Raw genomic sequence first — 14803 nt, forward strand, 5'->3', positions numbered from 1 at the left:
CTGAAATTCTCTCCCTCTCCCTCTCTCTTTGCCCCTCCTCCACTTGTGCACATGCACACTCTCTTTCACAATAAAAAATATAAATAATTCCCTTTACTCGAGCTAGTGAGAGTGGGTCTCTGTTGCTTGAAATCATATGAGCCCTGAGTAAAACAGTAGCCCAGGTGAGCGCTGAGAGCAGATGAGCTGGCACCTGCTCCCCATAGCGCAGCAAAAGTCACCACCTGCAAGAGTCACCTGATATGGGTTGGACACCACTAGACAAGGGAGCTGGGATATCTTTCCCGCTATCCCTTGCTGTGGGCATTTGGCAAGATATACTGCCTGTGAGCCTCAATCTCTCCAACTGTAAAACGGGGGCAAGAAACCCAGAGGTGCACTGGGGCACTTCCCCGCCCAGCGTGCCTCCCCAGCGACAGGACAGGGCTGTGAACTCCACCCCCGCCCTGCACCCCGCTTCTCTGCTTCTCCCTGGCCGGGGGCAGACAGTGGGCATGGGGGAAACACTGTCTGCGCTGCAGAACCCTGTAAGGGGCCACCGCTGCCTGACCTGTGCCCTGTGCACGGGTCAGCCGACTTTGTAGCTCTGTGCTGTGGGTACAATTCCTGGCTTGGCTTTGTCACTTGGGGAAAAAGTGAGTTGGACGTCAGGCCCAGACTGGAGCAAGAAGAAAAAAAGTTTAAGCTCAGGGTCCCTCACCTCCTGTCCGGGGTGCCCCTCCCATATGAAAAAAAACAGTCACAGCTACTGGGCTCCCAGAACTCACATTTGAATCAAATCTCTAAGGCCATCACGCCCTGCCCGCACCTAGGCCTCTATTCCGTAGACTCCGGCAATGGAGAAAGAGACAGGAGGGGGGAAATAAGATAATTTAAGTATGTGTAAGAACTTGTAAGTCATAAGGCCCCATAAAATGGAAGGCATTTTTAAATTGTTGTTATTAGCAGTCTTTTTAAATGCCCTCACCATACATTCTAGAGCAGTGATTGCTTTAACAGAGAAGTATTCTGAGGCTCAGAGTCCTGAGTTGAGGGACAGAAGATTAAACTTCTGGTCTTGGAGTCATCACCACCGAAACCAGTCACCTGACATTCTAGGCCACAGTTCTCTCCTCGGAAAACTGAGGACTCACCTTATGTGTCACTGAGAAGGTAAAATTAAGGAAGAGACTAGAAAGGCCTCTGGAGCCCATGAAAACACAAAGTCTGAGTACAGTAGGGCATCATCTCCTATGGACACGATCCTGGCCTTCACAGTGACAAGGGTTGTGACAGGGGCTACGTGTGTGACTCTTGGAGACGGGCTGTGGTCAGATGGGCCTCAGCAAAGGCATGTGATATTTAGGGTAGACATTGGTTTACTTCCTACTGGAGGGGAAAGAGCCCTAACACTGAATGGGCATGGCGTGGCTACAATGGAAACATTTTGAAATAGGAAACCTGGCGATTTGAGCTGGTTTATGTAAAGGCTGAAGGTCAAGAGATGAGTTTCTTGAGCTTCCTCCCACCCTTGAGGGCTCAGGACTCAAACAGACTGTTGGCGTTTGACCAGAAGCTCCAGAGACACTTCCGGGACGGAAGAGATGGTTCTTGAAGAAGGAAGCCCATACAGAGGACCGCTCTGACTTTACGTCAGACACGACCCTGGCCTCTGACAGCTGACACTCTCGGAGCACTTACCAGAAGGCTCTCCAGGGGGAGAAGCCAGCCCCTCGCAGGGGGAGGCTGACAGCGAGGCCCTCCGGGAAATTCTGGATCCCGATTCCAATGGCTAAATTCCTGAAAGACCAAGAAGACACGTGGAGGCAACCGTCTGGAACTGAGCACCCACACACGCAGGACCCCCTCGCCTAGGCCCAACGATGCCCTTTGGTGTCAGAGATCCAGGTGAGACCTGTGCCAGGCGGAGGAAAGAGCAGGGTTAGGGCATAGGTGCAGGTGCAGGACGCAAGGAGAAAGGGCTGATACAGACCGTCCACCCCTTGGTGCTGCTCCCGGTCCCCAGGGACACTGGACCTTTGTGGCGCTACAGTGAGCAGAGAGCATGCTGGCTGGACATTAGGACGACCCGCGCTCTGCCACTCAGCCGTATAACTTTGTGCAAATCCTTTGACTTTGTAGGTCTCAGAGCCTTATGAATACCACAGACGGGCTTGCGTGGGGATGGTAACGTCTCCTACGAAGGATGGCCGACTGCCGTGTGGCCCAATGACCTCATGCCTGTACGGTTCCCAGCACATGTGAGGTGCTCGGTACCTTTGGGTCTCCATTCCCTTCTGGCTTGGAGACAGATACATCGCACTTTACTGAGAGGCAACCTCGGAAATGGGGCAGGGAGGTGCCGAATAGATCCAACAGGGACACAGGTCTCCTGGCTTGGCTTCCGCGCCGACTCTCTGCGGGTCCGGCACTGGCACCACGCTTCTTTGGGCCCCTGTGGTGCTCACTGAGATCCTCTCTCCTCTGCTCCGGTGGGACACGTGGCGGCAGGGGGGAGGGGCTGTGCTGTGGTCACTGGTCAGGCTCAGGGGCAAACTGTCCTGCTATCTGCGGAGGGTGAAAAAAGGCTGGCCTTGGGGGCTGGGCTTGGGATCAGGGTCAAGAGTCTCACTTCTCAGGGCGCCTGGGTGGCTCAGTCAGCTAAGCATCTGACTCGGTTTCAGCGCAGGCCATGATCTCACAGTTTGTGAGTTTGAGCCCCGCATCAGGCTCTGTGTTGACAGGGTAGAGACTGCTTGGGATTCTCTCTGCCCTCTCCCACAGAAAGAAAGAAAGAAAGAAAGAAAGAAAGAAAGAAAGAAAGAAAGAAAGAAAGAGAGAGGGAAGGAGGGAGGGAGGGAGGGAGGGTAGGGAGAAGAAGAACAAGACCCTCCCTCCCTCCTTCCTCCTCCTCTCTCTCTCTCTTTCTTTCTTCTCTTTCCTCCTCCCTCCCTCCCTTCCTTCCTTCCTTCCTTCCTCCCTCCCTCCTCTCCCCTTCCCTCCCTTCCTCTCGCTCTCTCTTTCTTTCTTTCTTTCTTTCTTTCCTCCTCCCTCCCTCCCTCCCTCCCTCCCTCCCTCCCTCCCTCCCTCCTCTCCCCTTCTTCCCCCTTCCTCTCTCTCTCTTTCTTTCTTTCTTTTCTTCCCTCCTCCCTCCCTCCCCCCCCTCCTCCCTCCTCCCTCCCTCCCTCCCCCCTTCTTCCTCCCTTCCTCGCTCTCTCTCTCTTTCTTTCTGTCTTCCTCCTCCCTCCTCCCTCCCCCCCTCCCCCCTCCCTCCCTCCCCTCCCCCCCTCCCTCCCTCTCTCTTCTTTCTTCCCTTCTTCCTCCCTCCCTCCTTCCCTCCCTCCCTCCTCCCTCCCCTCCCCCCTCCCTTCCTCCCCCCTTCCCCCCTTCCTCCCTTCCTCTCTTTTCTTCCTCCCCTCCCCCCCTCCTCCCGCCCTCCCTCCCTCCCTCCCCCCTCCCTCCCCCTCCCCCCCCCCCCCCGCCCCTCCCTCCCCCGCTTCCCCCCCCTCCTTCTCCTTCTCACCCTCTTGGATCTTGGGTCTAGGAACCCAAACCAGCCTTGGATCATCTGGTCAAGCCCTGCTCAAGTTACAGGGCCCCCATATGCTCCCACCAGCCCTGGGCAGAGAGCCCTGGGCTCTAGAGGCTTCTGCTATCACTGTCATAGCCCACACTGACCCTGAGCTCCTACTTCAGGAGCAAGGGACATTTAAAATATATTTCTGTGGAAGAAATGAACCTTAAGGTTTCATTTGCCAATATCATCTTGCCAGTATTTCATGAGCCCCTGTCCTGTCTTCTCAAATAGACCCTCAAAGTGGTGGTCCCTTCTTCCCCCCACACTTTTTCAGCATCCCCTCCCCGCCCCCGAATGGATAAGTGAATACGACCAGCTTTCTTGACCTGAATCTAAGGTTTCTTTCAACAAGGAAGGTCAAAGTGTCTGACCAGATCTCGAGTCCCTTGTCTGACGTAGAAACAGCATCGCCTGCCCCCCCGACCCCGTTCACAGGTAGGCACACGACTTACCCCCAGCCTAACCCCAGGGTTGCCAGCCCCATGTCACCAGCAAGTCAGAGGTGGGGCTGCCCGGCCAAAGTCCTCACCATGACGCAGCACTGACTGCAGCCATCCGCCAGGCGGGCTGTGGGAGCCTCCTCCACATCCTGTCCAGCAGGCCACCATCCTGATAAGCAGCACAGAACCCCATTCTTCTATCCCTGGCAAGCCACATCACCTCCGCCTGCCTGACTCTGACATGGGGCTCCCAGCCCAACCAGGTGCTACACCCTCTGAGACCTGCCAGGCCGTCCTCAGCAGGGCACCACCTTGCTGGGAGATCACCAGATCTCTCCTGAGTGTTCCTGGGCCCCTTCACCCCCCCGCAAGGGTCGGACCACAGAGTCTCTGCCCTTCCCATCTTCATACACATCCCTTCCCAACTTGGTTCTGTTCTTCACACACACACACACACACACACACACACACACACGCTAGCCCACCGTGTTCCCTGCTCCGCCGTATGCCCTGAATCTGTAAGATGTCAGCTAGGTGGGGGGGACCCCATGGAAGGGCTCAGTCCCCTCCACACCCTCTGTAGCACCACTTCATCATTTGCGTCAGCTCAGGACTGGATTAAAAAATCCAGAGCTCCCAGCCCTGGCCGAAATGCCGATGCCCGGGCCCACCCTCGGAGGCCGCAATTGATCGCTATGGTGTCGGGCTCCAGGTCCGCAGACTTGAAGAACGCGCCCGCAGTGTGGCGAACCCGTGACCTAAGACATCACCAAAATGGGTGAGGATGAGGCTCGTCGCCACGCCCACCCCCGGCCCAGGAGACCCTTCCTGCTATCCTGACACTCAGCTGAGAAGCGTCACGGGGTGGCCCCACGTGGGAGCTGAGGACACCAGCGGCTCCTTGTGAATGCACCAGGTGGCCAGCAGCCTGGATGCTTCCTGTGCATAAAACCTGAACGGGGGAGTCCTGGAGGGGCTCAGAATGGAAGAACAGAGAACAGAAGCATCAAAGTGGAGGGTTGCTGGGGCGACAGGAGTAGCAACAGCAGTGACAGAAGAGAGTGGCTCCCAGGTGCCCAGGGTAAGAGAGGAGAAGGGGAGCAGGGGCTCAGGCTGGCAGGACTGGTCCCTTGGATGGACAAGCTTGGAGCTGGCTTAGGTCGTGGGGGGCCGAGATCAGCAGGATGGGGCCCCATGAATGAGGGGGGAAGGGCGGTCTGCCAGGAAGGAAGCCCCAGACGCTCACTCCTCTTGCAGCCCTACTGTGCTCTCCCTGGCTCCACGCGAGAGCCTCGGCCCTTCCTGCCGCCTCTCCAGGTAGCGGGACCTGGGGGGCCATCCCCCCTTCATCCCACTTGGGGCAGGGAAAGCCCAGATGAGAGGGTTCCTTTCCAGGATGGGCTATGAAGGTTCCCAACGGATTTGAAAAGCAAGGGGAGAAACCCAAACCTTGTCCTTCCCAAGACCGTGAGGCTGCCGTGTCCTGTGTTTTGTTCTTCCCAGAGGAAGCACAAAGACCCCGCCACTAATCTGGACTGCAGCAAATTAGCGGCAGGGAGAAGGAGGTGGGGACGAAGGGCTCATTAAGAAAAGAAACCACAGGCTGTGCCCTGACGGCACCCCTTTGTCTCAGGGTCAAGCCAAGCCCCACGGTGACCCGTCATCTGTGTCTGACTGGGATTCGCAAGGGAGGGGAGAGAAGGGCAGGGAAAGGACATCCATGGGGAGAGCAGGGGTGGGGAGGAGAGAGTAAGTGGAGGAGGGCCGGGGCCTGTCAGGTGCAACGCTGGCCGTCCAGGCTGCTGTCAGAAGGGCCCTCCTTGCCCTTATCTTCAGGTACCGCTAATCCTGAGAGGTGAGCGACAGGAAGAAAGGCCATCCCCGTGGGCAGCTGTTTCTGCTTCTTCTTAGAAGCCGGATCCCATTGCCCCCCACCCCAGGCCTGCCTTCTCATCTCCTGCGTCCTCCTCCCACTCAGCCCCCAGAGTAAAAGCCAGAGAACACTTGGCTGCAGAGGGCCCTTGGAGGTCCCTTGTCCAACACCTTCGTGGTTAAGGGAGAAACCAAGGCACGGAGAGGGTGGCGTGACAGATAGTAGGTTTGCCTGACAGACCCGGTGGGGACCCCCCGGTGCACCATTGTGACCCAGCGCAAGCTATAGGAAACTCGGCCTTCACTTTTTCCACAAAAGGGGCATAAATGCCCCATTTTCGGGGTTCTTCTGTGGACATCGCTGTAAAGTGCCAACCACACACATCCCAGAGCTGGGGCTCCTTCGAACGGTCCTACTGTTCAAATTGCCCGAGGTTCCCGAACAGGCGGCATTCGGGCTCTCCTGCTCCCCAGCGCCTGGTGACCTTCCCAGCCTCCGTGAAACTTTCTTCTCGAGCTCATGCTCCTCAACCGTCTTGATGCTGTGACCTCCTGGTCGGAACCAAGGCCAGAATAGCAACTGTCGGCAGCAGGGAGCCCCCTTTCAAGGGCGCCTCCAGAATCCCCGCTGCGCGCTGGCCATGTGTGAGAGCTCAGTTCACACACGAAGAAAGATGGTAGGAAGGGCCCCCCTCCATCTTCAGGAGGCTGCAATCAAAGAGAGGGCAAACACCTGCCTACGAAGGACAGGACGGCACGGAACTGGCTCAAAGCCGGAAGAGCAGCGCAAAGTGTGAGGGGAGGACGATTCCCACAGAAGAAGATGATCCGAGACAGAAGGTGACATTCAAGACGGACTTTGAAGGACAGGGATCCTTTTAATCAAGAGAGAGAGATGGGGAGACGCGTGTCCCAAGGGAAGAAGGAACTGAGCAAGCGTAGGAGTGAGGTGGTAGGCCAGGGTCATCCAGGCCTTCTTTTCTCACCCCTTCCCCAGTTCAAAGCCTACACACACACACACACACACACACACACACACACATGCGGGCACGCGGGCGCTGGCGTCCTAGACACCCATCTTGTACCGTTCCTGCGCACGAGAAAGCGTCACAGTCTGCAGAGTCTGCTCAGTGCTGAGTGCTCAGTGCCCCGGCCCAGCTGCACCCGAGTCTTCCCAAGGCCAGGTGTGGAGTTGCGCCCCAGGGGCCTCCAGCCCCCCTTTGGAGGCGTTCCCTCGAAACTTGTGTATTGGTGGTCTCCACTCAAACCTGCCACTTAATTATCTCAGGCCTTGAACTTGGGGAAAGTTTTCAGCAAGGGCAGCAGCACGAAGCACAGGGCGCGCATTCCCCATGGCAACAGCCCGCCCCCGAAATCAGCTCGCGTCTCATCTCCGCTTACCATGCCCATCACGGGAGCCTAAGGTCCCCTGGCTGGAATAAAGATAATGACAATCATCCCTGCCATTTATTGAAGGTGATAAAATGGGAGGCGTGGTTGTGGGTGTTTTATTACACGTAGCAACACAATTAACCTCAACTACCTTGTTAAGTGTTTTCTACCCTTCCTATCCCCATTTTGCAGACGGGGAAACTGATGCACGAGCGGCCATCCCCAAGGTCACCCGGCCACGAAGTGACAGTGGTCACATACTTCGGGTCCTCTGAGCCTCACACAGACCCATCACACCATCTTGGAGAGAGATGGTCACCTGGGCTCACGTCCCCAGCAGTCACCTGGGCTCACGTCCCCAGCAGACGAGCAGGTGATGCCGTATGCCCACTCAGTGGTGATCTGCGATTTGGGGCGATCTGGAGGCAAGGACACCAGACCTGATGGAAGAGGTGTTAACCAGAGACCCCCAGAGTTAACGGGGTTGGAACGTCTCATCCACGGCACGGCTTCTTAACCTCGCCACTACGGACATGTTAGGCCAGGTCACTCTTTGCTGTAGGGTCTGTCCTGGGCATGGTGGGAGGTTTAACAGCATCTCCGGCCTCTTCCCACTAGATTCCAGCCGTACCCTCCCAGTCCTGACAACCAAAAATGTCTCCAGACTCTGCAGAACGTCTTCCTGGGGGGGGGGGGGGGCTGAGGGGTCCCTGCTTGACAACCACTGCTTAGGTTTCTTCCTCAGCAAGTATCTGAACGTCAGAAAACATTGCTCAGACCAAGCAAAGGACAACATCCGACCCCATCCACGTTATTTGAGAAATTTCTTGGTTCAGTGGAGTTGAGTCTTTCAGGGAACTTAGCTGTGGCGGGACAGACTCCTGGGATTCAAGGTGAAAGTGACACTGGGCAATGATGGGGCCTCTGCTCCTGCATTCCTAAGGCAGTAGCTTTGGGGCCTCGGAGTCGCACAATCGTGGACCTGCCGTGCGCGTCGTGTGCTCTGTGACCGGCACCCTTCTGGAGTTGTGCGACGGGGCATTCCTGCTGGAACCCCACGCGCAGATTATTGCTCCGTGGCGGGTTTAGGGCTGGGGTTGGAGGCGAGGGGTCCCCGGGGAGGTGGGAGGGAGCGTCACGGGTTCCTCTGGGAGTTGGCAGGTGCGAGGGCAGCCTGCTCTCCAGGCTATGATCTCTGCGCTGCTGGTTATGAAAGAACAGCATATTCCTGACAAGCCCCGCTTCACCCGGGCTCTTGCAGATCCTCCCCTGTGCCGTGAGCGTGTGTGTTCTTGCGTGGCAGGCCCTCACACACCGTGTTGATTGTTATCGTCCTGCCCTGAAAGGCCTGACTGTTCAGGCTCGGCGGTGACATCACCAGCTTCCCACTCGGGCTGCTGGCGGCTGAGGTGTTTGATGAGCCTGCAGATGGGTAGGGGCTGGAGGCTCCCCGCGGGGCTGCTGGGCCCTACCCGCTCCCTGGAGCTGGTTTAGCACGAAAGGGATCTTCCCCACCCCCTTCTTACAGTTTTGGGAGGCTTTATTGCCACAGGCTGGAATGACCCATCCTTTCCCTTAAAGTCTGCCGACCTTCGCAGAGAGGGCAGGGAAGAGCCCCAGGAAGCAAGCCACAAGGCAGGGAGGCGTACAGGGGTGACTCGGGCCACCACTGCGCACCTCTCCTTGCAGGGAAGCAGAGAAGCCTCCCAGATTTGGGGGGGGGGGGGGGCAGGCGGGGAATCTCTCGCCCCCCCAGGGACACCCCGGGGACCTTCACCTGCCATGTCTCCTGGCAAATAAATCAGCTCTATGCACAGGCCAGGTGCAAGGCTGCCTCGTGAGACTTAAAAAGCACCTGGGGCTATGTACCCAAGAGTAACGTGCTTACGTATTCATAAAAAGGCTACTAGGTTCTCTCAGTAACAGCCCCAAACCAAAAACTCAGCAAACGCCCATCAAAGACTGAGCGAATAAAGAAACAGCGTTCCGGTCACACCGTGCAATGGCATACAGCAACGAGAATGAATGACCTATAACTACGTGCAACAGTATGACGCATCTCAGAGGCAAAATTTTGAGTGAGAAAAAAAGAGAAAAACTAGACACAAATCGTGAATGTTGTGCGCTTCTAATCACATAGAGTCCCCAAACAGACAAAGCCCAGCTATGCCTTCTCTCACCTACTAATTGGTAGGAGGTGTCAGTGGCCAATAGCAAAAACTTATTGGTGGGTTCTCCTCTAAAGTAATTGATTTTTTAAAACAGTGCATTTGGGGGCGCCTGAGCTGCTCAGCTGGTTGAACTTCCGACTCTTGATTTCGGCTCAGGTCTTGATCCCTGGGTCGTGGGATCGAGCCGTGCATCGGGCTCTGCACTGAGCATGGAGCCTGCTTGAGATTCTCTCTCTCTCTCTCTCTCTCTCTCTCTCTCTCTCTCTCTCTCTCTGACCCTCTCCCTCTCATGCTCTCTAAAAAATAAAAATAAAATCCATTAAAAAAAAAAAGACCAGTGCATTTTAGTAGAGAATGTAGATGCTCTCAAGGTAGGAATTCAGGTCCCGGGTGGGGACAAGAAAACTCCTCATTGCCTTTTTTATTTTAAGCTTACTTATTTATTTTGAGAGAGGCTGAGAGAGAGGCAGAAGGAGAGGGAGAGAGAGAATCCCAAGCTGGCTCCACACCATTAGCGTGGAGCCTGCCGTGGGGCTCAAACTCATGGAACCGTGAGAACATGACCTGAGCCAAAACCAAGAGTCGGGTGCTTAACTGACTGAGCCACCCAGATGTCCCCCCCACACTCACTGCCTTTTAATAAAGACAATTTATTGCAGCTGAATGTACATGCAGAGAAGAGCACATACGATAAGTGTTCTGCTTGATGAATTTTCAGAAACTTGATGATCATCACGAACTCCCCACCCAGATGAAGAAACAGAACATGATGAGCACCCCAGGAGCCTCCAACCCCGGGCTCCCTGCTCCCCCTGCTCCGGCCCCATGAGGAGCCACTGTCTTCACTTCCAATGGCTCAGCCTAGTCATGCTTGCTTGGGGACATTCTGTGAATAGTTTAGGTGGCCCTACAAGACCCCACTGGAGGATCCTGGGAGGGTTATGGGTGATGAACACTTTGCAAACTTGGCATGAAGCTGGCTTCCCCGGGGCCATAGGTTTGGAGCTTGGTGTAAGGCCTTTCCTAGAACACCCGAGTTTATCCCCCTGCCATGATTCACCCCATTTTCTTATCCACTGCCTGCATCAGTCATTCCATCTACAGGATCAACATTGGAGGGGAGGGCGTGCCACAAAAACATTTTGTTCTCCAGCATGAAAAATACCATTACAAACCATTAAAAAATTTTCCAGCACTTTAGTAGTTTCTTCTAAAGAGCTTTAAGTGCCTTTATGAACATGTATTCTTTCTTTCACTTGAGAAGTAGAAGTTTATTTTCCATTTTGTAGACAGTAATAACCAAGGTCCCACAAAGGGCGAACGATAAACTGAAGAACACAGCGCGGGTCACAGCAATAAGGCAAACGGTGCTGGGTTCCAAGCCTTTCCCATAAGCCATCTCTTCATATAAAACCACAGAAAGCAGGGAGAAAAAGTGGCCAGTGATGGCTTCAGGGAACGAAGACCACAAACCTTGATGTCATTCTCGGCTACTCTCACTCCTCACCCATAACCCGACAGAGAAACCTGTAGGATCTATCCTCCAAGCCTATGTGGATCCAGGCACATCCTCCCTCCTCCACGGCTGCACCCAGGTGGGAACTGCCACCATCTCCTGCGTGGTTTACGGTGGCAGTGTTCTAACTGGTCCCCTTGCTTCTCTCCCTACCCCTCCAGTCTGTTCTCGCCACACCTACTACACCTGCTTACGCTGCTCCTTGGCTCAAAATTGCTGTGGCTACCCAGTTCACCCAGAGGCAGCACCCAAGCCCTTCTCCTAGCTTGCGTGACCTACATGTCCCCACCCTTTGTCTTCTCTCTGACCTCCTCTATTCTTCTTCCCTGGCTCTTTCTACTCTATCTGTTCAGCCTTTCTCTCTGCTCTTCTCTCTCTGCCCTTCTCTCTCTCCGGCTTTGGGCATTTCTAATGGAATATTCCTCCTGGGGTATCTGTGGCTCACTTCTTCACCTCTTTCCAGACTGGGCTATATGACTTTTCCAAGGCTTAGGTCACAAAAGACTTTGTGGCTTTCATCTGTCTCTCTCGATCACTAGCTCTGGGGGAAGCCAGCTGCCATGTCGTAGGACCCTCAAGCAGCCACATGGAGGCACGCATGTGACAAGCGGGCCTCCAGCCAGCAGCCATGTGGTCTGCCATCTTGGAAGCAGGCCCTCCAGCCCAGTCCAGCCTTCAGATGAGAGCAGCCCCAGCTGACTTCCTGATTGCAATCTCAAGAGGGACACGGAGCAGGGACTACTCAGCAAAGCCATTCTCCAATTCCTAACCCACAAAAAAACATGAGCTAATGTTTATTGGTTTGAGCCACCAAACTTTGAGCTATTTTTGTTAATCAGCAGTTGTAAGGTAGTCACCTCCTCAGTGAAATCTCCCTCCTCCCCTTATCTAAAATTGCAAACCATCCAGCGCTCTCATTCCCCTTTAAACCTAATTTTCTTCTCTTCTTCCTTCTTTGATAGAAATCTCTACCATCTAACCTACTGTATAATGTACTTTTTTTTCATAGGTGAAAAATGATTCACTCTTTCCCCTGTGTCTGACCCGGCATCGAAACACGCTAGGAATCTCTGTTCACCTAGGTGTCCCGGTGAACACTAGAAGAGTGCCAGGTGCACACGGCCATGAAACAGGCATGCGCAGAGCGACGGGCCGTGAGTTCCAGCAAGGCCGAGGTCTCGCCTGCTGCCAGCCGCAGGTAATCAATCAGCAGCGAGCATGTCACAGCTCCCTGGGCCGCGGTGTCCCCAGCTCTAAAGCAAGGAGGCTGAATCGGGCGACGCACAAGCTCTTTTCCAGACCCTAAGCTTTGTAATTCCTACACAAGGGCGGCATTGTGGGTTCTCTGGATTTCAGGGGCTGCAGAGACCGGCCTCCGTGTTTGCCAAAGCCCGTTTTCTTGGCCGTGCACATCTGGAAAGCTGAAAAACAAAAACCATCGCATTGTGCACATCTGGACAGCATAAACCAATCGCTCCAGGAGGAAACTCCGAACCGGGTGCTCAGCGAAAACCGCGGTGCAGGCCAAATGAGAGGGGCTGAAAGGCTCCTTTCTTTTCCACCCGCAAAACAATCTTCTGGGCACGGAACTGGAAGCCCGATGCTCTGTTGCTGAATAACATAAGCTCTCAATAGCCTTCGACTGCCGTCTCGGTCACGTTGCTCTCTCGGCCTGGCTCTTGGCCAATGCAAAACTTAGAGAACAGGCATTTTTCTTCCCCCCACTCCCTTGTTAAGACCAAACGATACCTTCACTTATCCCTGGGGCATGTGGACGGAGTTCAAAGCTGAACACCACCTGCTCCTCCTCCTTCAAGGAGAGTAATTGAACTGCACGCCTAATGCAAACCGAACAGGGAGCTTTGAGCTCTGGTGAGAAATCGCGGGCGATTTGCATGCAGCTATAACCGCAGCTGGGCGGAGAAAGCCGCCTGTCAGTACGCAGTCTGTTGTGGGGCAACCAGCCTGGGCCCCCTGGAACAAAGAGGAATGATATTCCTTGCAAATGAAACGAGTCTGAGGGGCTCCGAACTTCCTACGCTCTCTTCAGCTAGCAAAGACCCACAGTGCAGGGAGTGCGGGAGAGGCGTGCAGGGAAACGTGGGGTTCTACCCACTTCCAACTGCACGGCCGGTGATGTCAATGGCTTGATGGCCAAGACAACTTGGAGCATGGGAAGCCTCGAGCTGCAACTCAAAGCGTTGCAGTGCACGGGAGTCAGAGTGTCACGCAAACAACATGGGAGGCTTGCAAGGAGTACACGAGGATGGGTGAAGACGTTGGGGTTAGGGTGCCTGGTCATCCCTCATCGTCCTTCTTTACGGAACTTGAAGGTGCAGGTGAAGAGGCAGGAGCAAGACCCAGGGAGTCATGGCCCAGCCCTGGCCCTGGACCCTCACCCCCGAACAACAGCACCTCCCCAAGCCTCAGAACACTCGACATCCGTGAGACTGCTGTCTTAGGCTCTCCAGCCTCACGGCACTGAAAGCATGTGGCCCATAGATCATAGCCCGCTGCCTCTGAGTGCAGACTTACACGAAGAAAACCAGGCAGGGTGCTCGAAAGAAATCTAACAAGAAAGAACTCTCTTCCTTCCTCGTCCTGGCTAGCTGGGGACGCTGAGCTTTGCTGCTGGGGGACGACTATGTTCCGAGTGCAAGATGCATGTCCAAGAAGCCCACGCCAGTGAGGTGGGCTGTGGATAATCCTCAGCTGGAAGGTTCTGCGTCTGCTGCTGTGTACATGCTGCTAATGACACCGAGGGGGTGGGCGAAGCAGCCACCCTCATCAGAGCCGCTTTTGTGAGAAGCGGCAGGTGCCGATCACAGGCCAACGGCAACCACAGCAAGAACAGCAGATCCCGCCTTGCGCCAGATCCAAAGACAAGCGCTGTGGATGAACCAACTCATTTTACTCTGGCACAAGAAACGCCACGAACCCATTTTAGAGATGTAGAAGCTGAGGCTTACAGAGGGTGAAATATCTCTCCCAAATTCATGAGCCCCCAAGTCGCTGAAATTCCAGCTCAGATCTGATTCCAGAGCTTAAGGACTTCACCCACATGTGCTGCCCCCGCCCCCCACTCCTACAGAAATCTTACAGAGCGAGGGTGGATCTTCCTGTACTCTCAGTTTATGGGGGGGGGGGGGTAACCTGTGATTAAGGGCAATATTTCACACCACGAAGCTGTCCAGTACCAATCTTCCAATGCAGGGGTTGGAGAGGGGGTGCCTATCACGAACATTGTAAAATACCCCGTTGGTTTCAAATATTAATGTTCTTGGGGCACCTGGGTGGCTCAGTCAGTTAAGCATCTGACTTTGGCTCCGGTCATGATCTCACGGTTCATGAGTTCAAGCCCCACGTCGGGCTCTGTGCTGACAGCTCGGAGCCTGGAGCCTGCTTCGGATTCTGTCTCCCTCTCTCTCCACCCCTCCCCTGCTTATGCACTCTCTCTCTCTCTCTCTCAAAAATAAATAAACATTAAAAAAAAAAAGAACCGTCCCATGTGAACAGGAGATTATGGAGAAGGTTGCTTTCTCCACTGTTTCCTATCGAAAACAGCCAGTCCAAGAACATCAGTGTCATCCAAGACAGAAAGGCAGGAAACTGCTTTCCATTAAAGGAGATTAAGGAGATGTGACAACCAAACACAACGCCAAAGCCAACACATAAAACGTCACAGACACATCTATAAAGGACATTTGGGAGTGATTACAAAAATTGGAGAGGGTCAGCGTACTAGATAATTTCATTAGACCAGTGTGGAATTTCCTGGGTGGGAAAATCATATTGTGGTTATGTGAGAGAATGTCTTTATTCTTCCTTTTTCCCCGCAAAGTTAAGTAGGTTGCTT

General features: G+C 54.5%; 1 protein-coding gene across 2 annotated transcripts in view; it reads right to left on the minus strand.

Annotated features, from left to right (window-relative positions):
* Positions 1–14803, minus strand: part of SLC39A11 (solute carrier family 39 member 11) — a 342512-nt gene that overhangs the window by 4209 nt on the left and 323500 nt on the right. For both annotated transcript variants that reach the window (XM_030295448.2, XM_030295449.1), the window contains exon 8: positions 1681–1779. In XM_030295448.2, coding sequence (XP_030151308.1) covers positions 1681–1779 — 99 coding nt within the window. The remainder of the gene's footprint in view (positions 1–1680; positions 1780–14803) is intronic.

This window comes from Lynx canadensis, chromosome E1, assembly GCF_007474595.2.
Source record: "Lynx canadensis isolate LIC74 chromosome E1, mLynCan4.pri.v2, whole genome shotgun sequence".
NCBI classification, from domain to species: domain Eukaryota; kingdom Metazoa; phylum Chordata; class Mammalia; order Carnivora; family Felidae; genus Lynx; species Lynx canadensis.